At 36.6% G+C, this 22,790-nt stretch overlaps 1 protein-coding gene across 14 annotated transcripts in view; it reads left to right on the plus strand.

Annotated features, from left to right (window-relative positions):
* nedd4l (NEDD4 like E3 ubiquitin protein ligase) overlaps window positions 1-22,790 on the plus strand; it is a 63,349-nt gene that overhangs the window by 10,279 nt on the left and 30,280 nt on the right. For 4 of the 14 annotated variants that reach the window (XM_052587880.1, XM_052587883.1, XM_052587881.1 and 1 more), the window contains exons 3-6: window positions 7,345-7,426; window positions 11,912-11,950; window positions 12,546-12,599; window positions 22,508-22,558. In XM_052587880.1, coding sequence (XP_052443840.1) covers window positions 7,345-7,426; window positions 11,912-11,950; window positions 12,546-12,599; window positions 22,508-22,558 — 226 coding nt within the window. Of the gene's footprint in view, window positions 1-7,344; window positions 7,427-11,911; window positions 11,951-12,545; window positions 12,600-17,680; window positions 19,154-22,005; window positions 22,057-22,507; window positions 22,559-22,790 lie in introns of those variants that run through there. The other 10 variants (XM_052587877.1, XM_052587878.1, XM_052587869.1 and 7 more) reach the window with 9 other exon arrangements.

Raw genomic sequence — 22,790 nt, forward strand, 5'->3', positions numbered from 1 at the left:
CGGCTATTAATATTTTTTTTATGGGAATTTTGACATCCCTACTTTGTACGTTTGCAAGTTATGTTTATACCATACAATTGTAATACACTGGCAGGACCTAATAAAAATGCAGATTTGAATGCTGCTAAGATGTCTAAATAAATTGTTATTTTTGTTTTAGTTTTATTTTAGCTTTAGAGGCTCAAGGCAGGTTTGGTATCAAATTAACCTTTGATACCAACCCTCTACATTGCGAGTAAATCATTTCAATATGCCACTAAATCTTCACTCTGGGTGACTAAATGATGTTTGATGTTCGCCAATAGCCAATAAATTCTCAGATTATGAGAATTCTGAGATCTGTGCTATTGTTCAGTTCATCTCAAAGGATGTGCAGCACACTTGAATTTGACAACAAAAAACGGCGAAATACAACAAAGGGACTTTCATGTATACATGTATTGTCATCATCGCTTCGGTGAGAGCGAGAGAGAGAGTCTTAAATAAATGCAGAATTGACGCACTACATGTAAATTATATATTTTTTTTATTTTCTTGTCAAATAATGGATTTTTTCAGCTTTTAAGAATTGCTGGGTTTTCTGTTAGTGGGCGGAACTAATGCGCAAATGGCAATCTTATTGGCTGGTGCTCACCTGTTATCGTCCTTGTTTTGATTTCGGCGAATCAGTTCAAGATAATGCACACAACCTGATTAATATTCATGAATCCAGCAGCTCGTTAATCCTTAGTGCGTTTTATAGTGTTCTTATTATCAGAATTCTTCTTATTATTATCATCTTATCAGTATTATTGTTAGTTGTTGTTGTTTTTTTTCCTTTTTTTTTTTTCTTTACTGAAACACTAAATGACCAAAAAAGCTCCACCACCAGTCCTATATTCAGTTAAAATGTTTATGCATTCATACATGGTTACCAAGTTTGAATTCTTATTACTGAAGTTCTATCAATAAATAATACTTGATTATTATAATATCATATTATAATGCTTGACATATTTTTGTTTATGTAAGTATGTATATTTTAGGGCTGAACGATTAATTGTTTTTTGATAAGATCGTGATATGAAAAAACTAAATTTTTTAATTACACTCAGTCACGTGAAACGCGAGAGTAAAGAGGTGTGTTCGACTGGACTTCACGATCGATCGTTGTATGACATCAAAGTATGGCGAGAAAAAGCAAAAGGAGACTTCTGCTCTCTTATAGCTCTCACAGTACTTTGATGTCACACACCGATCAACTTAATCATTGCTGCTTCAAGTTGAACATATCTAAGTGCAGTCTTTAGAGGAAGCATTAGGTTGCATGCTACAGTGTTGCCAAGTCTGTGGTTTGGGGAAGCCCTCCATACATTGTATATTTTACCCCGTGAAATACCGGTGGACAAAATAAATGAATCCGTAAACAGCCAAAGGACGTAACTTAGAATGGGAGATGGATCGGTTTGTGAAAGAGAAGAGAAAATATATAAAACATTAATAACAGAGATGATGATGATGATAATAATAATAATAATAATAATAAATAAAATAAATAATAAACAGTATTCACTCTATGCTATTTTTAAATGTTTCAAGTGATGCATTTTTTATTAAAAAAAACATAAATTTTTTATAATGTTTAGTGAAATTATTTGGCGAGACCAAAAAAAGTTTGAGAACCACTGGGTAAAGTTATAAGAAAGTGCAGTCCACATTTACATACGTTTATTACAGTTACTTTGAATTACCTAAAGTAGTGTGATAAAGCAACAGATTTGTTTGTATATTTCTGCAGTCTACTTAAGCTTGTGTGATTTGTATATTAATGTTTACACCAGGCTTATTTGTCAGTGCTTTATGTTGTCATAATTATTACATGCTTTCAAGGTTGGAAGTTCAACAAATCATCCAATATACTACTGTGATTGTAGTTGCTTAATAAAAAAGTAATTCATATCAATTCATGCATCACCTAATTTCATCGTAACATAGGCCTGGCCTACAGAAAATAACATTTCTGTTTAAGCTATCTAATATTGTGTTGGTCATACTATACAATGTTGAATAATACAGAACATAAAGAGCTTAAAAACATTATCGCATATTAAATCGCAATATTGGTAAAAAAAAAAAAAAGAATTCGCAATTAGATTATTTTCCGAAATCGTTCAGCCCTAGTATACAGTATATCAGTCAGGCGAGAACACAAAAGAAGATATTTTTGAAAAATGTTGTGATCCAAACTGTTAATGAGCACCATTCACTTCAATGATAGGGAAAAAAAAATCTGTAGAAGTCAAACACCTGGTCACAAATCTCTAAGAGTCGACTAAAATAAGACTAAAATCAATAACAGATTTACTAGACAATTTTTTTACAGCTGGTATAGGAAACAAACTTAACCAAAATACATAAAACACAAATTCAACTTTATTTCAACACAACTGTGTCTTTATTTCGATTCAAAAGCTTTTAAGCAGCAACAAACACTGTCATGATAATGTAAACAATAACTAGCTGCCAATTGACCATCAATAAAAGAAAAATAAAGTTAGGTCCAGGACCTTAATGCTTACAGCTGAGCTGAACAAGGAGTGCATACATTTAAAATAAATATTTAATAAGTTGGGTGGATAAAAAAAGTAACAAGATTTTATAAGGTATTCATTTGTCTAGCAATATTGTATGTTTTAAATACTACAATATTGCTAGATTTGTATGTATAATGATAGGATGTGAACATTCACGTTTCACATGACTAATATAGAAATATTTGTGATATTGTCAACAAGTAGAACATTATAAAATATACTAAACATTAGTATTAATCAAATGTATGTATCATAATATTAAGTATTAGTATTGTGCTCTCATCTAACTTCCGTTGATGAATGGAATGTTAAAAGGAACAGCATTTATTTAAAATATAAATATTTGATAATGTCTTAACTGTCAATTTTGATCAAATTAACGCATCAATTAATTTCCTTCCTCCTAAAAAATCTTTACTAAACCCCACTCTCATGTCAAAGTTGCGATCAGTGTTACTGTCCCAGTGGATGCAAAAGTGAGGGCTCTTACAAATGTTAATCTTGGCTAGTTGTCAAAGTTGGTGCTACAGTAAATTTGTGGTAACTTAATATTAGAACAATCTCTTTAAAATAAGTCTGTTCATTCAACGGCCATCTTGGCAACCCCACCGGACATGTTCTCATGATGTGTGTATAGTAACCATGTGCTGTGGAAACTCTTGTGAGTGCACATTTGCTGCTGCTGCAGCCATAGAGTTAGGATAGTTTTGTAACAGTCAAATGTGAATACACGTCTAGATTACATAAAACAGGCCATGTTTCTATCAAAAAGGCGACTGGTTCTTATTACTGAAAAGAGGAACTTCCTTTCTGTCATATAGAGGATTGTTTTTCTATGAGTGGTCTTTCTCTTCATATTAACCTTCGCTGTCATCAAAAAAACATTAAAAAAAATCAACATTAAATAGCACATTTGCTGCAAAACCAGTTTTTGATTCAAACAGGGAAAGAAATTGATGTGTAGAATGGCTTGTATTTATCTTACTCATTTTGCGTTCTCATTTTTCTCTTTTTTTTCTGTCTTTCTTGCTCCTGTGGTGTAGACGTCACAGCTCCTTCTGTTCTGACTGTGCTGATGTACTGTAGGCTCCATCAGACCTGTCTGCTCCAATCACAGAGTCCTGGAGAGTGAGAGTGTGTGTGTGAGAGAGAGAGAGAGACAGAGACAGAGAGACAGAGACAGAGACAGAGAGAGTTCATCTGTCAACATGAGTGTTTGTGTATCCCAGCATCCTATTCGCCCCATTCTAATGCCATGGGTATCTCCACTATGGGCAGATTGCTTGACGGCATGAGTCCGCATCTGAGTCTGGCGTGTTTGGATCATGAGTACCATGCTACATCTGTGCTAATTAAAGCAAAAGACATGCAGCTGAGCAAATGGATGCCACAAGGCACCATCACAGATGTCTGAACGGAGAAAGTGAGGAGGATTTGAATAGACAAAATCTGTAGGCTCCACACAGAACATCTCCCTCATTTTCTACCTAGATGACCCACTCATGTAATGAAAAGCAAAATATACCTTCTAAAACAATTTATTATTATCTTTTATATGTATTTACATTTATTTCTGTATTTTATTTAAAATGTGTTTAATAAATGCCCATAGCACAGCATCACTGTAGTTTAGAGGAATGTATTTATTCCCCTTGTTTAAAAGCTTAACATTTGTTAACATCTGCAAGTAATTTCTGACCTTTTTTGGCTATGATGAAATCAATCTCACATTCAGATTTAAACGTGATATGAAGCATATTGCTTTAATTTGGTCTTGGCATAAGGTTCTGCAGGAAAGTGAGTCCTGTTACATTTTTTGGGGGGCAGTAAAGAGCTTTTACTTAATTGGTATGGCTTTTATTTTATTTTATTATTATTTTATTTATTTTTTGCCTGTAAAGAGCTAAAAATTAAGTCTTTCACATCTTTTACTTAATTGGTGTGGATTTTTATTTTATTTTTCTTGCACTAATCTAACAAAATACTGTAGATACTGTAGCATATCAGAGTCTGTGATGGCTTTGGATTCTTTTATCCATATATTTGATTCAGTAGAACTTTAGTTTGTTCATCTTTGTTGTTATTCAAGTGTTCTTAAACCTTGTGTTGTCATTTGACAGCAGATTGCTATCAGCCTTAAAAGTCCTTGAAAAATGTCAATGAAGCTGCAGTTTTTGCACATGCAGTTGATAACCCTGTTCACCTTTAGTTTCCTTGAATCCGCTGAGATCAGTGAGTTGAGTGTTCTCTTGTCTCAGAGTCCTCCTTCTGATTTGTCGTTTCCCCCGTTCCCCTCTCATTTCAGCTTTTTGCACACAATCAAGTACCGAGCCAAGTCCCCTGTGACAAAGTCGCCCATCTCTATGGTAACAGTGTGCACTGTTAGTGTCCCTATAACACCTGAGCAGCTCCATGGCCTTTAACATGAGAAAATGGGACCGCGATTTGGGCGTCTGGGGTTTCTCTAGTGCTGGCCAAGGGAATCAAAGATCCAAGAAATTCCAAAGCACTCTTTCCTTTGTCTACAGACTATTCTCGGGAATGATTTAGCCATTTATGTCAGTTGTTTTATACATTTTTATATTCATACGCTTTACTTTTATCTGCACACATAAATGCGTCACTCATCACCTTTTTTTCGATCGTCTCCTGGAAATTACATTTCCATTTATAGCCGTAAAATATCCATCTGTTCAAAATGTGTAATATGTTTACAAAGGCAAGAGCGTCCAGTCTCAAAAGTGGTATATTGTTTTATCCTAATCAAGAAAGCCGAATCCTTGTATAAACATTCAATTAGAGGCGACGGGAAATCCAGACATTGCAATTAAAAACCGAAGAAGGCCGTTTTCAGCTTCACAACAGACCAAAGGAAAGGAAAGGAAGCAAAACAACTGTTCCAGAAGCCAGTGAATGAAAAATGCTGAGCTTGACTTTCAGGCTAAAACTTCATTTGCATATTTTTTTCAAGTAAAAAAAAAAAAGGTGCAGTATTGCTGGTGATGCTAAATTACATGGTTTTAGGAAGCAAATCAGCTAAAGTATCAATATTGGGTTGCTATGATTTTTTTGAGACCGTTTCCAAACTACATAATTTAATTGGCAACAACAGTTTTAGACTAACATTTGGGATTCAACCATACTTTCATGTGTTTTCCCCCTAACATGTGCAAAAATGATAGATCTTGTTATCTGTTTATGTGAGACCATGCTGTAGTCGATGTAGGGGAAAGGTGTCGGTTACTATCATAAACCAGCATGAAAACACCTACTAGACCCTTACGGAGAGTAAACCACCTGGGATTCAGTCTAATCAGCAGTTCCCAGTAACACAGCATGGCATTTTTCCTTTCTAAGTATTCTGTTTTCTGTAAATGCAGTAAAATTCCGTCGAGTTCTTAAAAAAAAAAAAAAACGACCTTGACTTGAACTTTACTTTGTCTTTGTTGTCGTGAAAGTCTTCACATCTCCTTGTCAACGTAATCTCTTGAAGGTTTCAGGTGTAAAATTCCAAATGGAAACATAGGGTTTCCACTCAATCAGCTCCCTTGTTCAGTAGTCATGGCACTGATCAGGGAATCTGCCATTTTAAGGGTTGTCTCAAGTGAGAAATCCTTCCAGTTTCCTGGACGTTCGCTCCCTCAAAATCACACAATGCACTGCAAATTCTAGGGAGTTGTGCTAACTATGCTTGCTTACCGGAAATAACGCCACATTTCTGAAACGCGAAACCTAAACCTACAGGAGCCAAATGCAACTACAGTGTTCCCAGGTCCAGAAACTTAACAAGGACTTTGGTAAAATAGTCCACGTGACATCAGTATTTCATTCATAATTTTACAAAGCTGCAATTAATACTTTTTCTGTGCAATGAAAACAATAATTCCATAATTTATTCAACAGTTCTTCTCCCCGAGTTACCGTCTTCCGTCATCCTGGAGAGTACGTTATCAATGCAATCAGTGTTGTTAATGTTCAATATTCACCAGTGACTGGATTAGTGAACAAAATATACTGATTCACTAGATAGGGAGCTGATTGAGATGCACCGATAATTGGATAAGTTCCAAAAAGAATGTTATTTTCTGTGGTGATTAAGTAAAATGAACAAAATTAATATTCAAGTATGACTGTGTGTGCTGTTCTACACTTTTTTTTCCCCCTCATGTCATTTATACATGTCATTTATACATGTGTTTATCTCAAGTTTCATAAACTGTGAAATCAAGCACACTTACCTTAAAAAAATTATTCCTATGACCAATCATATCCTGTAAGATATAATCTCGTAAGACTCTTACACAACTTTTCTGTATGCATCTGACCTAATGTTTGATTTAATCACTCATACTGTGCGTCAAATTGTTCCTGTTTGGTAAACTAATGAATCCTGCTCTGCTAATCCTTAATTTCTTGACGGCTTCCTTTCTTTTTCTCCCACTTTTCCAACTTTCCTCACCAGGACCTTTGCTTTTAGTGTTAGTAGAGTTTGTTTCAGTTGAATCAATGGTTATCATTCTAGCAGAATTATTTTTCCATTGCAAAGATGTGACAGTTATATTACTTCATTAGTTAATTGCCTGACCAGCCAAAGGTACATTTTATAATACAAGATGAAAAATAAGTGATCTATCAGTATTTTAAAAATAGGAATTCACTGTTTAATAAATGCATTTATCTTTTGTAGATTTTGGTTGTATAAACTTATAATGTTCATTTTATCTCTCTATTCAAAATAGTCTTTGTGTTTTGTCTCTTTATTTCCTATTAGTGATCCCTACGTCAAACTCTCCCTGTATGTTGCTGATGAAAACCGTGAACTTGGCTTAGTGCAAACGAAAACCATCAAAAAGGTGAGTGTTATCCACACTTCAGTGGCTTGTTTGTGATTGAAATTTTAGTTGGTTTCTTCGAGATTTTAGGGAAACTGAATGCACCCAAAGAAATGAAGTGATGAGATAAACAGGTGATTGTTAAAGATGTTAAAGCCACTGCCACTAGGAGGAGTACTTCCATAGACCTGTGGCAGTACTGCATGGGCTTTCATAGTTATATCAGGCCTTGAATAATGTGACACAACATTTGTAACAATTTTTGAAATGTTTTATGTACTTTTGAATGTATACAGGCTACTTAATATGAAATAATATTTTATTTGCAAAATTGTAGTGTTAACTGGGAAAGAAAATGTGTTTTATTTGGATGGAAACAATCCCAGTCATTATGATTTTAAAATAAGCTTTATTTTCTTTTTTAAAAACATAATTATATCATCTCTTCTTTTTTTTTTTTTTTTTTATTCTAAATTATGACCCAGACATGTTTCATGACATTTACTCTCATTAAGTGCTTGTGGAAAAAATGAGTATATGTACAGTGACAGTAATGGAATACTTTGTCCTTGAAATGCACACGCTAGGAAATAAACAACAAGCCGAAGAGAAGTCACTTACGATAACATCATCAGAAATTAGCAATTTAAATTTTAGAAACTTTATTTATTCATTTAATTAATTGGTTAATCAACATTAAGCCAAATTTCTGTTTACTTTAGTCATTACTACATTAAATGATGCTCATTTCAAGACAATTCTATCTTTTCTTTAAAGCAGCAGCATAAATTAAAGTATCATGATATATAAATAATCTATTATGGTCTTTATTTTTAAATATGTATAACACTTTAGGTAACAACATTTGTTTTACATGAACTAAAATGGAAAATACATATAAAGTCTCTTTAATCTTTATAATTTTAACACTAATGCATTTTTTTAAATAAAAACATTTATGTGTTAATGTTATTAAATACAAATGAATAACAACTAGCAATGAACTAACAAGAAATAATAAGTACTGTAAGAAACTCATTGTTAGTTAACATATTGTTACAAAGTGTTACAAATATAGGAATTTTAATGAGTAAATATGAATAATTAATGTAATAATTATAAAATGTGAGAATTAGTAGGGAAAATGTTTTGAATTGCCATTTATTAGAATTAATAATTAAAAATTAAGAAAAACATTAATTGTCATTTAATATCAAAATTAATCTTCATTTTCTTTAGCAAAATCTTTGTTCTTTTAATTTTTGGGTGAAAAATCTTCCGGACATTTTCTTTACAGGTTCTTTCAGACCACTGAGAGTTTGGTGTACCTTGAGCAGGCGATAAATTGATTTAGCATTTGTGTCCATTCAGTTCCATTAAGTCACTAATCAGTAAAGTCCTTAGTCTGGAATCTCCTGTGCTGCAACGGCACACTCTTATGGTTATTAATAGCTGACAATGCACTGCTGTGTGCAACAAAAGCCTCCTCGTTCCCCAGGTCTCTGTGTTGATGGATGCTTTACGCTTTGATAGACTGGTCTGGGAACTCAATGGCCTGTGGCCCATAACCACAGAGCATCTTGTCACTATAAACAGAAACTTAGAACTATGTTTTATATACTCATTTTATATACTCATGAACTATATCTACATATCTATTTTTACTAAAGGCTTAGGCATATATAATAACATTTATTCTTAATTTATGGCTAATACACTGCCTACTTTTAAAGATTTGGTGTGTCAGGAAGGTTATAGAAATGGAAATTTAAGAAATAAAAACTAAACAGTAAAGTTTTGATTGATGTGTTCATTTTAATAAATGCCAACAATTGCTAGCATTCGATTTTATGCAGTTTTACCAGAATGTAATTTTCATTCATTCATTCCAAAAAAAAAAATTAGCAATTTGACACCAAATATACATAAAATAGACATTTATATAATTGGGCCACATGCCTTTTATCGAAAGCCTGATATTTTTCCTTATTTAGTTATGTGTTTTGGTTTACACAAGCTTGTGAGATGCCAGTTTAAACCATTTTTAACTAAACAAATTTGTTTGCAATACGCAGTTACCTACTGTAAAACGTAGTATAGACACAGATAAATAATGGTGAAGCTGAGTAGCAGTCTGTGACAAGATTTTCTTTTAGTCAGGAGATAAAAACTGCATGACCCTCAACAGACATGGAGATGGATTGACTAGTGGCTGTTTGGCCTCACGTAAGAGGAAGTCAGCCTTGTCTAAGTTAAGCTTAAGGTGATGATTAGTTATCTAAGTTGGAACGTTAGAGATGCAGACTATGAAGAAAGTGGAAATGAAGGGAGATTATAAGATCTAGAATTGAGTGTTGTTGGCATAACACTGCTAAGAGAAAGTATGTGGTTTGATAACAGAGCAACAGATAATGTCAGTGGTCCCAGTGCAGAGCCCTGTGGGACTAGTAGTTGTGGGAAGGCTGTTGAGTATGTTATAAGCAGAAAATGAACATGAATTTTTTTTCACTGAATTTAATCAAAACTCTGATTAGTTTGATCATCACTCAGAACTCAAATGTCCTTTCAAAACATCAAACATCAAAAATGTTTTTCTAAAAAGTGTAGGTGTTTACTTTGTACTGTTATATTGATTCATATTAATATAAGTGTAGTTAAAGTCTTATAATCTTTTATATACTGCATGGTTAGAAGGCTGAAAATCGATCAGCAAGTGTTTCCGTCATATGTTGCTTTGTATTCTTCTTGTGTAATTTATACCTGGGTGTGCTTCTGTGCATTAATAACCTGAAGCATTTTTATAAGCTTTGGCACATGGTTCACAGACCAATAAATCAGATGTATTTACAGCATCCTGTATGCTTGTGTGTGAAAATCATATCAGTATGTACATATAAGACCCGCCAATCAAGGAATTCTTGCGCAAATTACATTTCAATGTGTTACTGTAAATTTAAGACCACATTGACAATCTGAGATTAATTAGAAATATTTTAAGATTCCACACCATTTTCTGGTAATCCATTGCTAAATAACACGATTATCAGATTTCGTTTATGCCATTTCTGCTGACATACCAAATAAAAAGTTCTGAAGACTTTCAATTGAATGTTTTAATCAAATATACTGATAAAATAACTAAAGTTCATAATCAGAAAGTATTTACTTGTTACTATTGCATATGTTTGTTTCTATATTACGTTAAATCAGTTAAGGTACTCCTCTGAGGACATTTATATTAAGCTGTCAATCAATCTGCTATGTAGATTTAATGATTAAGTCCTTCCACTTAAAAGGATCAATATCAGTGAAGTGCTGGTGCACTCTCTCTGTCTGAATTTCAGCAACCACCCTTCTCTCTCTTGCTCGCTCTGTCTCTCTCTCCTTCTATTTATCTTCATCTGTGAGCGACTTTGGCTACGTCTACATTAATCCGAATACATTTGAAAACGCAGTTTTTGTTTTACAGAAAAAGTTAAATTTGCTTTCTGTGCATGTGTAAAGCCTAAAAAAAAAGCTCACTGCAGATTATACACATGGAACAGACATGAAACGTTTTCATGCAGTTTTCACCATTCAGTGATGCATCCAGGTCGCAAACACTCAGATACGTCTGATCTATAACGCAACTCGCGATCTTGAGTAAATTTGCTTTCATCTTTGCAGGACTGTGATATGAAGAGTGTACAAAGTAGCACATCTATAGAAATAGTGTGAAAGTGCATTGCACATAACGTGCAGAATATACCAGTATAAACACGGATATCTATTGGTATAATATGCGTCACATGACTAAACTTGCGTCATCATTTTCAAAGTCCACAATATAACGTGAAAACAGAGTTTTTAAATTAATCCACCTTGAACAGCGTTTTTAAAAAGCTCAGTTTTCCTTGATAAAAAATGTAATCTCAGTGTGGACATGGCCTTTGAAATATTTTATTCAAGTATAGTAAATATAAGCCAAGGTCTCCTGTTCTAAATTTCATCAAGGTAATGTCATACTTGTCACTGCTGTAGTTGAATAATTTTTTTAGGTCACCTACTGGCTTTCTTGCTTAAATTTCCTAGCAAGCGGGTATCATCTTTCAGAATTTAACTAAGCATGTCTGCTTAAATTCCACCTTGATACCTGAATTTGAATTGAGGTTAAATGATTTTGAGTTTGAATATATGATTTTTAAGAAAAAAAATGCTTTTAATGTGTTAAATATGTTGACATTGACATTTCCATAAACATTATTCATCATTTGTCTGTGTGTGTGTGTGTGTGTTTTGTGTGTGTTTATGTGTATGTATATATTTATATACATAATTACTTTTTTCTAATTCATGCACAAAATAGTTAGCTATGCTTTATTTCCCACCTGCAATTTAGTAAATGTGCAAAACTTATGTTAGGTTTTTATAGATGTTGTAACCTTACAATACAAAACAAAAATTTTGTATCAGTTGTGTGAGAAATGTTGAAAAGCATAAATAAACATGTTCTTGGTTCTTTTTTAGACTCTCAATCCCAAATGGAATGAGGAATTCTATTTCAGAGTAAGTTGATTTTTCAATTCTTATTTATTTACTTCTTTTTTTTGGTTGTCCACAGTTGAGCCCCAGATGGCTCATGTATTATATATTACATTACACATACTTGGAAGGCATTACTATTTATAATGATAATTAAAAAAAAAAAAATCTTAACTTTGTTCAGTGCTATTAAGAACTGAGCTCTGAAATATTTTTTGGAATACACATCTGTTACTATGCCTCACCTTTCATCACTGCGACAATTGTAATAATCTATTATTAGAAGCAGCATGCAATTTTGTGACGTCGGTGGCCGGTAATGTTGCTTGTGCGTAAAACGATCTAGTGAAAGATTGTTAGCTGCTTCATTTAGAAGTCCATTCACATGAACGTGATTTATAGATGCTATTCTAAGTCCACGATAATGCCCCCTATTCATTACAGTACCTAGATTCACACCAGAACCAGGTTTGGCACCTGAATCTCAGAAAACAACCCTGCCAGTGAAATAGATTTACAGTATATCACAAAGTATGTTAGACAATCTATTTTTTTTTTTTTTTTATAACTGATAATTTTTCAACCATACATTGAGTTTGTACTTCTGTCATATCTGCAGGTCTGCCCACAGAACCACAGGCTTCTTTTTGAGGTGTTTGATGAAAACCGCCTGGTAAGAACCACTTCAGCACACATCAAATAGAAATTGCTCCAAAATCACAAAAATTGCTCCAAAATCTAGTGAACTGCCTTGGTCAATTACGAAATCAACAGACAATGGCAATTTGTTTTCGCCCACAATAACAACATTAAATTTGATTTATCTGCAGTGTCTATCAGTGTGATCTCAGGACCAAATTCACCAGAAACTCTGCACTGTTGTCAGATTTTGTAACACTTATGACAGTTATCATCGCCTTCACTTTACTGTGATTGGCTGCTGCATGGCTTTTAAAAAAAATAAAAATTGTGAAATTGTGCATTTCTCAACGTTTTGACACTCTCACTATTTGCTCCCACAATCACCCACGCAAGTTTCAAGAATTCAAGACAATATCCTAGTCATAGAACATTGAAAATGACTTATTTGGGACGCTTCACATGGGTTGCAACCAGCAAGAATGTTGCTAAGCTAACAACCCTTCTTTAAAGAAACATGACTCTCAAAAATTGATAAAATACTTAATTGAGCAATTTTTGCTTTAGCATTTGGCACTGCATGCAATGTAGCTATTTAATCATAATTTCTCCATTCATTTTTGCCAGTGATACAGTGTTTCTTAGCTATCGGTATCTATTAAAGGCTGTGTAATTAAATCAGCTGAGGTAGGCAGCTTGCTGGGTTTTGGAATACAGCTTGTGTGTTTACTGGTGTTCCAGTTTTTACTACTTCTCCTCATTACAGAATATTTTGTCTGTAAATAATGTAGCTTGTACCTCTTAACTGTACCTCCAAAAGAATCATTAGAGCATTCTAAAAAAATAACTGCAGAGAAGTTTTTATATTTTCCGGCCCAGATAATATTATAGATTTAGTTGTTTGACATTACTGATAGGTACATTATTAAATTATTTAATTGTGAAACAATAAAGGAAATTTCACTGTTATGCAACTAATGTCAGTGTTAATCCATTCATTAGTGTCCCCATAGCAACAATGCTCAGTTGCTTTGCTTGGTATGCAGTTACCTACGGTACATTCTGCTCTAGAACAAAACCAGTTGTGTTTCAAGGAGATGAATGTAAATGCAAATGATAACACTTATCGACATTTAAAAGGAAGGAGAATTTCTTCCAGTTTTTTATGCAATCATATGTTTTCCTTAGATGTGCAGATTTGGTACTATGATGATGCCCAATGTAGAATGCAAAGCCTGGAGCAAAACCAGTTGAGAACTACTGAGTACATTTAGTAGATTAAAATGTGAAGCAGAGCTGATGACTGTCACTTAAAGCGATAATTCACTCAAAAATGAAAATAACCATGATTTACTCACCCTCAAGTCATCTTAGATGTATATTACTACTACTTTCAGACAGATGCAGTCTGAGTTAATAAAAAAAACAAGCGCTACTCTCGTAAATGTGCGAATGACAGTTAAGGGGAATCTAGAGATTACAATATATAAGTTTTAAATATTGATATTTTTCTTACACGGACATATCGCTACACTTCAAAAGGCATTCCTTAACAGAGCCTGTAGAGTACTTTTTATGATGCATGAATCCACTTTTTTGGGGCTTCAAAATCTTGACCTCCATTCACTGCCAATTATAAAGCTCGGAAGAACCAGGACATTTAAAAAATACATATAACTCTGATTGTATTTGTCTGAAAGAAGAAAGTCATATGCACCTATTTTCTGTGCACCAGTTTAATTTTTGGTTGAACTATCCCTTTGATATCAGTAACTATACAGTCCCTCCAGAAAAACGTGGATTTTTTTTGTGATTGTTGCGGGCAAAGATCCTTGATTATGCGGCAGGTTTTCTTAAAAAATGCGATGGAATATGCGTGATATTTTTGCAATCTTATGCGATGAAATTGCGGGAACTTGCAAAAACTGCGGTTTGATGAAAAAGAGAAAAAAGGTGCCCCCCCCCCCCAACACCCTGTTATCACTAGGCTACTACCTTACTGTAAAGAGTCATTTCTTATGACTTCCTATGATAAGCAAGCATACTAAATCACAGAATATTTAAGTTCTCATTCTGTTTTATTTCAGACCTTAATTAACACATGGCTCAAACTTACAAAACATTGAGTCAAACAAGTTCTCTAGCTTTACAAAAGGAATATTCAACTACTTCTGTAAAAATGAATACAAATAAAATATACACACAAATATACAAATGCTGTTTTACAGGAATTGCAAAGTGCAATCTCTTATTGCAACGTAAATTATTTTACATACTACTAATATACTTACAACTGTAAGGTTTTGGTACTATTCTGTAACAAAAAAGTACAATCTTACAACTGTAGAGGTGCATCAACTTCTGAAAGAAACTACAACAGTCCACTGTGAAAATGAAAGCTAACTGCGTAGCCTTTAACACTGGCATATCATTCGCCATCTTCATCCTCATCCCTCTGTCAAAATAATTTGCCCCCACTGTCATGTAACACACCGGGTAACTGCTTCGCGTGGTCTTTTGCGCTTATTTTTGTTGGCAGATGAGAATGACACCGCGGGCTTCACAGATGATGTTCACGTCGCGCAATTACGTCACTTCATAAGGTTCCCATTGGGAAATAATGGCGATTTACCTGTGTGAAGTAAACGCAACATTTTTCAACTTTCTGCTAAGATATATGTGACTTTTTTGCAACGAAAATTATTATGATTATGAAACCTCCGCATATTTTTCTTCCTGAAATCGGGATTTTATGCGGCGAAAGTGCGGCGTATTTTAAAAAATGCGACCTCCGCATAAATATGCGGCCCTTGGCTGATTATGCATTAAATCATCGCATGATCGCGTTTTTCTGGAGGGACTGACTATACCTCTTAGTTTGTGACCAGGCAGTGGGATTGTTGTTCTTTGCTATTTTCTCCGTTTCTTACTCTCTGTCCTGCTGTTTTTAGTGAGAGCACCTCTATCATTCCACTTTCTTTTGTGCAAAGCATTTTGTATGTTCAGGCTGCTTAAAAGCTAGATGCAATGAACAAGTTCCACTACCGACTGGTGCATATTTTACTGTGGTCCAAGCAAGACAGACAAGATAATGGCTTCTCTTTGTAGTTAAGATTTGGATTGATGGGTTGCACACCACAATTTATAGCAATTTTTGAAGATCCTTCCCAAAACCGCTGTCATGGATACACATAACCACCCCAGAGTCGTGTGGGTGAGCGAATGTGCTTCTTGAAAAAGTTCAATTCATCCATTTGCCATCATTCAGCCAAATGTTGCTATTTAGGCTTATGTAATGTTGGTTTTTAAGAAATAGTCTTTATATTTGCTAAGAAAATACTATGTGAAGTCTTGGTATGTGTAGGTAGCGCTGTGGAAGCCCTCTGTCGTAATTCTCAGAATGTTTGGCGCTGTGAAACTAATGCTCACGCCATGATGTCTCCGTTCTTTGTTCGCAGCTCACCCACTGCAGGGCATGTGTGCCCTCCAAAACAATACCCCCTTTAGAGAGGGCCCACACTCTCACAATCAAGGCTTTTCTTTCAGTTGGAGTCTGTCTCGTTCACTCCATCCAGTAAGACGCTGCTCTGACTTCATGGTTTATGTTGGGCTGGTGCTGCTCTAAATGGTGTCGCTGTGCATTTGTTGTAGTTTTACCGCATAAAATCGTATTTACATTTTATGACAATCCATACTCTGAATTTGAGAAGTTTACATCATTACTAAGCAACCAGACTTATGATTTCTGGCTAGTGGGTAATAAAACAAGCAAACTTCGATGAAGCGCAACTCAGTGTTACAAATTGCTCTGTTTATTTTTTATTATCGTTAAAAATGGTCTAGTATGAGTTACGTGGTTGGTCTATATTCCATTATGGATATACATGCAGTCTTTCAGAGCCCTTGCAATTAAGTGGCCTTTGTCCTCCCTTTCTCCTTTGACAAAGCTCTGTCTGTGTGCACTGTCTCTTTGAGTTTGAATACGGCCAGTGTAGTGTCATCTCTCTGGATTTTCACATTGGCCTTAGCAACTTGTTCAGCCCGTCATCAGTCTGCGTCAAATCGATTATGACATTCACATGTCTGTTAGCAGGAGGTTCAGGATACTGATCTAAAGATTCAGATTTTGTGGATCGTGTTTGTGGAGAAAAAGCAAATGCTAGCACGAAAACATATGTTATTCACCCCAAACAGATTTCATGAAGCATTTAGCACAGGCTTGTGGCTTATATGTAATAAATGTGGCTGTCAGTAGTCTGTGATTGATCATATTTCCAGTCATTTTGAGGAAATGCATTATAATTATTTTGTTTTGAAAATTACCCACAATTTAAGAAGGTTTTTAAGCTGTACAGAGTAAAGTAAATTGCTTTGTTGCTTTTGTTTTAGGAGTGGTCATGATTGTAGATTTTATTTCTCTCTACGTCTTATGAAATGGCCCCTAGGCTGTATCCTGATTCATTGTTACTGTGTTGAAGGAGAGTGACTGTCTTGTGGTTTAAAACTTCCCTTGAGTATTTTTTTTTAATATGGAGATGGAACATTTCATCCATGCCAACCCTTAAAAAGCTTGATGGGAAGTACTGCATGTCTCTACAGAGGCTCAAACATGAAAAGCTCTAGTGTTTTTTTCCAGTAAATGTACATTTCCTGGGTATTTCCTAGAATATGTCCCTAACGATAGTGGTAAACCTCTAATACTTTTTCTGCTTACCCATACAGGTCTGAGTAATGACTTGTTTTTGTGTTGTTTGGTATTTTTGGGAGTAAGTACTTCAACATTTTTCTTTTACCAGCTTGATATGTGGGTAACACCATGTCCCAGCTTGTCTTGGCCCAGTGTGCCCTGTATGTGGGATGAGCACAAAGAATTATGAGCTTTTGGAGAGTGTTTCCTGATTCAGCTGTGATCCCTCTATCTCTCATCCCACCCCCGGCGGTCTAGTTCCTTCTGACAGATCAGTAGCAGCTGAGAGAGTGCTGTTTAGGTCTAACCGGGAAGTGGGGGTGGGCGCCATCTGGATCATGTGACTTTGGCCACCCTACCCTCACCTTTGCCTGCAAGAGCGCCAGGCGTCCTTATCCAATCATGCCTGGAATGCAGCTTGCCACTTGGGCTATTTCTGCTGTCTGTCGCTATCGGACTTCAGCTCAAACAGTATGACACATGGGATAGTTTTTTTTTTTCTTTATTTCCCCATCTCTCCTGCTCTTTCCAGCTTTTACACTCTCTCTCTCTCTCTCTCTCTTTCTCTCTCTCTCTCTCTCTCTCCTTGAAGTTTGTGGGTTGAACTTTTAAGCTCCCTGGCAGCGATTCACTGGTAGCTGTGAAACGAAACGCAGCCTCTGTCTGTGAGTAAGGGAAAGAGAGAAAGAAAGGAAAGAGGGTGGATGAGCAAGACAGAGAAAGGGAGAGCAAAAGGGGATCAGACACACTAAACAGAAGGCGAGACAGATCCAGCAAGAGCTGGACAGAGACAGATCAAGGCAGAAAGGAGAATGTCTCACCGGCTTCGGCTGTATTTTGGATCGGGTCGCAGTAACACTGCACCGGAGTTGGAGCAGCTAAATGGGACAGTGGAGGACGGAGATGAGATTGGCTACAGCGGCGCCGGGGCTATGATGTTCCATACGCAAACTCAAAACGGAGGACTTTCAGAGAGCCCAGAATCGGGTGCTTGTTCGGATGCCTCTCTAAAGCGAAGCTCTTCCATGTTCATCCCACAGCTCCAGGGTCAAACTGAACCACGGATGACCAAGAGCACCTCTGTCCAGATATCCCTTCAACGCTCAACTGCACCTCAAGAAGATTCATTGCCCTCTGATCCACCTCCAGGGTACCCTCAGGAGCCAGCTCCTGCATACACTGAGACTGGTGAAAGCTGGCTTTTACCTCCACCTCCAGCCTACCACAGAGGAGATGCCCCATCCTACCAAAGTCTGGAAACAGGTACTGAGCCTATCCAGCCTAACAGGCAAGTGTTTTGCGTCCGGCCGTGTGATGGACAAAATGGCTATGCTAGTTTGGGAGTACCCAGTAATCAAGGGATTACCATTGGAGGTGTCTGTATTCGAAGAAGGTCCGCAGATGGCTCGGATGTCCAGCAGTTCAGGATCATGCCATACAGTGAGAATGGCCAGAATGGCCACCATTGGTCTGTCCAGCAAAGCTCAGACAGAGGTCCTGGAACTCAAAGACTCGTCTTCCAGCTTCAACAGGACCAAGGAAGACACCTTAGCCCTACTCAGGCTGACGTGAGTGATTTGGGCATAACGGGTACTAAAGGCAGCCGCTTGGTGCGGTACCCTCGGATCCGACTTGAGAGGAGCACTTCACAGCCGTTATATCCCAGAGGCCTTCCTTCCCGTCTCGGATCTATGCCAAATCTTCATGCCCCGATCTCAGAAATGGAGACTGAGAGTGAGATAGTTGAGAACAGTGCTCAAGGTTGCACATTCAAAATTAAGAAGGAACAGAACTCCCAACAGCCCAAGTTTAAGATCTATTTCAGTCAGGGAGGCGAGCACAGCCCCATCCTTGCACGGGATATTAGCTTTGGAAAAGTGCCTACCTACAACAATCCACAGGTAATTACAGCAGAGGGTCTAAAGTTGAGCTAAATATGAAGTGCTTAATTTTTTGTACATTAACAAGCCGTTGTTTAGTTACTCAAAGTACACTGTTGGGTGTAGACTTCTCAAAGTGTGTTTTAATAGTTTGGAAGTGGCTGGAGAATGGGAAAAACAGATGAAAGAAGAGGTAGCAGGATTTTGGTGGAGGAAAAAGGAGGTGGGTTCAGGAATGACTTACCCACATTCTGGGAAGTAAAAAATTCCACAAAAAGGGGGGCCAAACTCTTATACTCAAGATATTGAAAAAGTGGAAAATATATAGAAGCCAGAATCAATTTCAGATGTAACTTCATTCATGGGGGCTTGTCCACTTGTGTTTTCCCCCTCTCTTGAAGAGGAGCCTGTTCTATCTTTAGTCCTGTGTCAAGTGTTGTTGTTGGTTTTGCAAGCGGCCTTTCTCCTTTGGCCTGGGTCACCGTTCATCTCTTGTAACAGCTGTTCTGTGGTGATTAAGGTCTAATATATAGTTACACGTACTGCTGTTTTTACAGCACTTTGTTGAAGTGTTATTTCTCAAACGTAGAATATCTTCATGCATTATAGTGATATTAAGCTTAAGGCTTTGTTTTCAGAGTTTCTCACAAGCATTTGCTTTTTTCAACAGTCTTCCTTTTATTTTGCCAAATGTAATTTGTCATTCCCTGCAGGTTACCACTGAGTTTACTGGCTTTGAAAGTCCCTTCAGTGATTCATTCCTTGTTATCTTAGAAACCAATTCATCATTCATCAGTTTGTCACCAACCATTACTAGTACTAGAAGCTAGTATCCATCATGCGCATTATTCATAAAAGCATCTTTCCGATGGAATGTGGAAAGCAGGACTTCAGTTTCACAGATGTTGCACTTGCAAACGGAAGGTCCGGAATCTTTGAGACGTCCACATTCCGCAATTAGGAATGTCATACACATACCAATTTCCGAGGCAGCTAACGGCAGCATATATATTTCCAGTACCTGCTCAAAAGGCTTTACTGGAAATGAGTCAGTCAAGGAGCTGAATGTTCCAGCAGCAGAGTTCTTCTCTGAACCTCTCTCACACAGATCTGTTTACTTCCAGCTGTCAAGCTGTTTTGAATGCCTCAAGCATGTATTTGTTGATGTGTCTTATGAAATATTCTGAATTATCTCTGAAGCTAAGGCTTGTAATATATAATAACTTGTAAAGTCCTTGTTTACAAACAATATCCGCTCTTATGATACAGTTCTGTATCAGTATTTGTTTTTAATAAGATGTTTTGCTGAATTTACCAAATGTAATAACTATGAAATTTCATTCGTCACTTATTGCATTCATCCCCTGCGGGGTGTATGGGTTTCCTGTAGACTTGCCAGTGCTCTCAGGTTAATACATGTGACTGTTTGCTGTCTCACAAGTTTTAGCAAGCGTGATGAAGAGATGGTGTGGGGGTGGGTGGGAGATCTCGCTTAAGTCTGCTTTGGCAGCTTTCTTACAGAGCTCAGGATTTTGAGCTTTAAAAAGTCTGCGTGTGCTCATAAGCGAAAGAAGAACAGTTTGAGAGAGTAAAAATGAGATTTAATGGAAGAGTCGAGCTCTGTCAGCATTCCCTATTGCTCTCTGGAATCTTGCTGTTGTCGCTCAGACAGGAACCCCACTGCTAAATTTGTGGGGGCTCCAGTCTTATTTTAGCATGTGCTTTGTGGATCAGTTGTCGGAAGTTTTTTCTCAGGTCCTATTGTCATAACCCTTTAACCTAAACTTTGTAGTCCCTAGATGTGTGACCTATAGCTTAACAAAGTAATGGGATCCTTTTTTTTTTTTTGGTCTGTTGTTTGGTTTATTTAACCTATTTTTTTGTGTGTGTGTACTCGTCTCTTTAAACATGGCCTCTTGGTTCTCACTTCCCTGCTGTCTTGTTTTCCCAGTTTCTGCACTTTTTGGCCTCTTTAATGGCTGGAGTCGTCTGCTAACTCAGCTTTGTAATAGACGATGACTAAGCAAATATTTATTTTTAACACTCAGGGCATTGTGTGGGAACGGGGCTTTCAGGGTCATAAAGACATGATATCTTAATGGTCTCAAAGTCGCTGTGAAGTTACAAGACCTCATTTAAATCATTTTTACTCCTTCAGAGCATCACTTTTATTGCAGAAGGATAGGAAAATAGTTTCCGTAGTTACAGGAATCTTTGCCAAGACACAGTGGACGTAATTCTTTTATAGTCTGACCTTTAAGAGTCAGCTAGCTCCTTGAGCTTTCTGCAGTAGGTCATTCCTTCATACCTTTGGGTTAATTAATTTTGCTTCTGTATGTGATTCACAACTGCAGTTGGTGACTTGGAGGCTGTAACCCCACTTGGCTCTGAAATGCTTAACATTTAATCAGAGGAATGTCTCAGACATGGTGGGTTTTTTGTGATGAATAGGGGTTTGAGAATGTATTTGTGGCCCTGTCGTTCACTCACCATCACAAATAGTGACTCATACTTAACCTTTCCACAATAAATGAGCTTTATTGTCCACCCATTCTGCTGTTCTGGTGCTCACAAACTGGATTAAAGATGATTTTTAATTTTTTTTGTTTTGTCTTTTGTGTTTGTTTTTTGTATTATTATTATTTTTTTTAATGTTTTGATTTCACTTTCTGTGCTCTGCTTTGCTTATCAAAAGTGCTTTTTGGACTATTTCTGCAATGTTGCTAAAGCCTTAAGATTAGTGTTGCATTAATGTCATTTTTATTATGATGCATGATCATGGCGGTTCATGTACATTCAGTGCGCTAAACATTGTGTACCCAAACTGGGGGTACGTACTTGTCCATGTCTTAATAAGTTTATTCCACACACAGGCTCACATTGGTCACGGTCGGTCAAAGAATGGGCATTTCAACCATGGTCAGGTAATCTACTGGTCTAACGTGACCCAAACACCTGACAATCACAGCTGACAATCTCACAGCTTGGCTTATTGGAATGGGTGAATGGATTGAAGGCTTGTGATTGGCGGTTCATACATTAATACACTCCTACTTTGACCTTTGACCCTCACTCGTTGCCCATCTGTTGCTCCTCACTGGGTTGGTTGTCAGGGTTTTCCCATTTGAAGTGACGCTTTTAAAATTAACACTGCTCTTATTACTGTATTTGCTTCTTTTTCTTTTTCCCATACATTCACGTTCATTCATTCTTGTTGGGTTATACAGGTGTGTATTTATCCTCATCTTTGTGGTTTTCCTTGCCAGAATTCCTGCTAAAGTCAATGTTTCACAGCCAAATCTCTGAATTACGTTTTTCCCCTGATATTTTAATTTCGTCTCGCTCTCTCTTTGTTGTTTCTCTTTATTTATGCAGACCAGAGATGACTTCCTCGGGCAGGTGGACGTGCCTCTTAGTCATTTACCGGTAAGCTTGTGTGCTCTTATGTTGCTCAAGTAAAAATCTGGTTTGCTGTTTTAGTAGCAAGTTTTAGCTCTGAACTGAAAAGATTGAAATGATTGAGGGTCACATGACTGTAATTAAGCAACTCAAATGTTGGAGCCCATATCCCTGTACGGAGTGGAAAGGGAATTGCTTGGAATGTAAACACGCAGGCTGCTTCTGAGAGGGCTATCCCAACTAAAAAAAACCTCTCTGC

This window comes from Carassius gibelio, chromosome B21, assembly GCF_023724105.1.
Source record: "Carassius gibelio isolate Cgi1373 ecotype wild population from Czech Republic chromosome B21, carGib1.2-hapl.c, whole genome shotgun sequence".
In the NCBI taxonomy this organism is placed as follows: Eukaryota; Metazoa; Chordata; class Actinopteri; order Cypriniformes; family Cyprinidae; genus Carassius; species Carassius gibelio.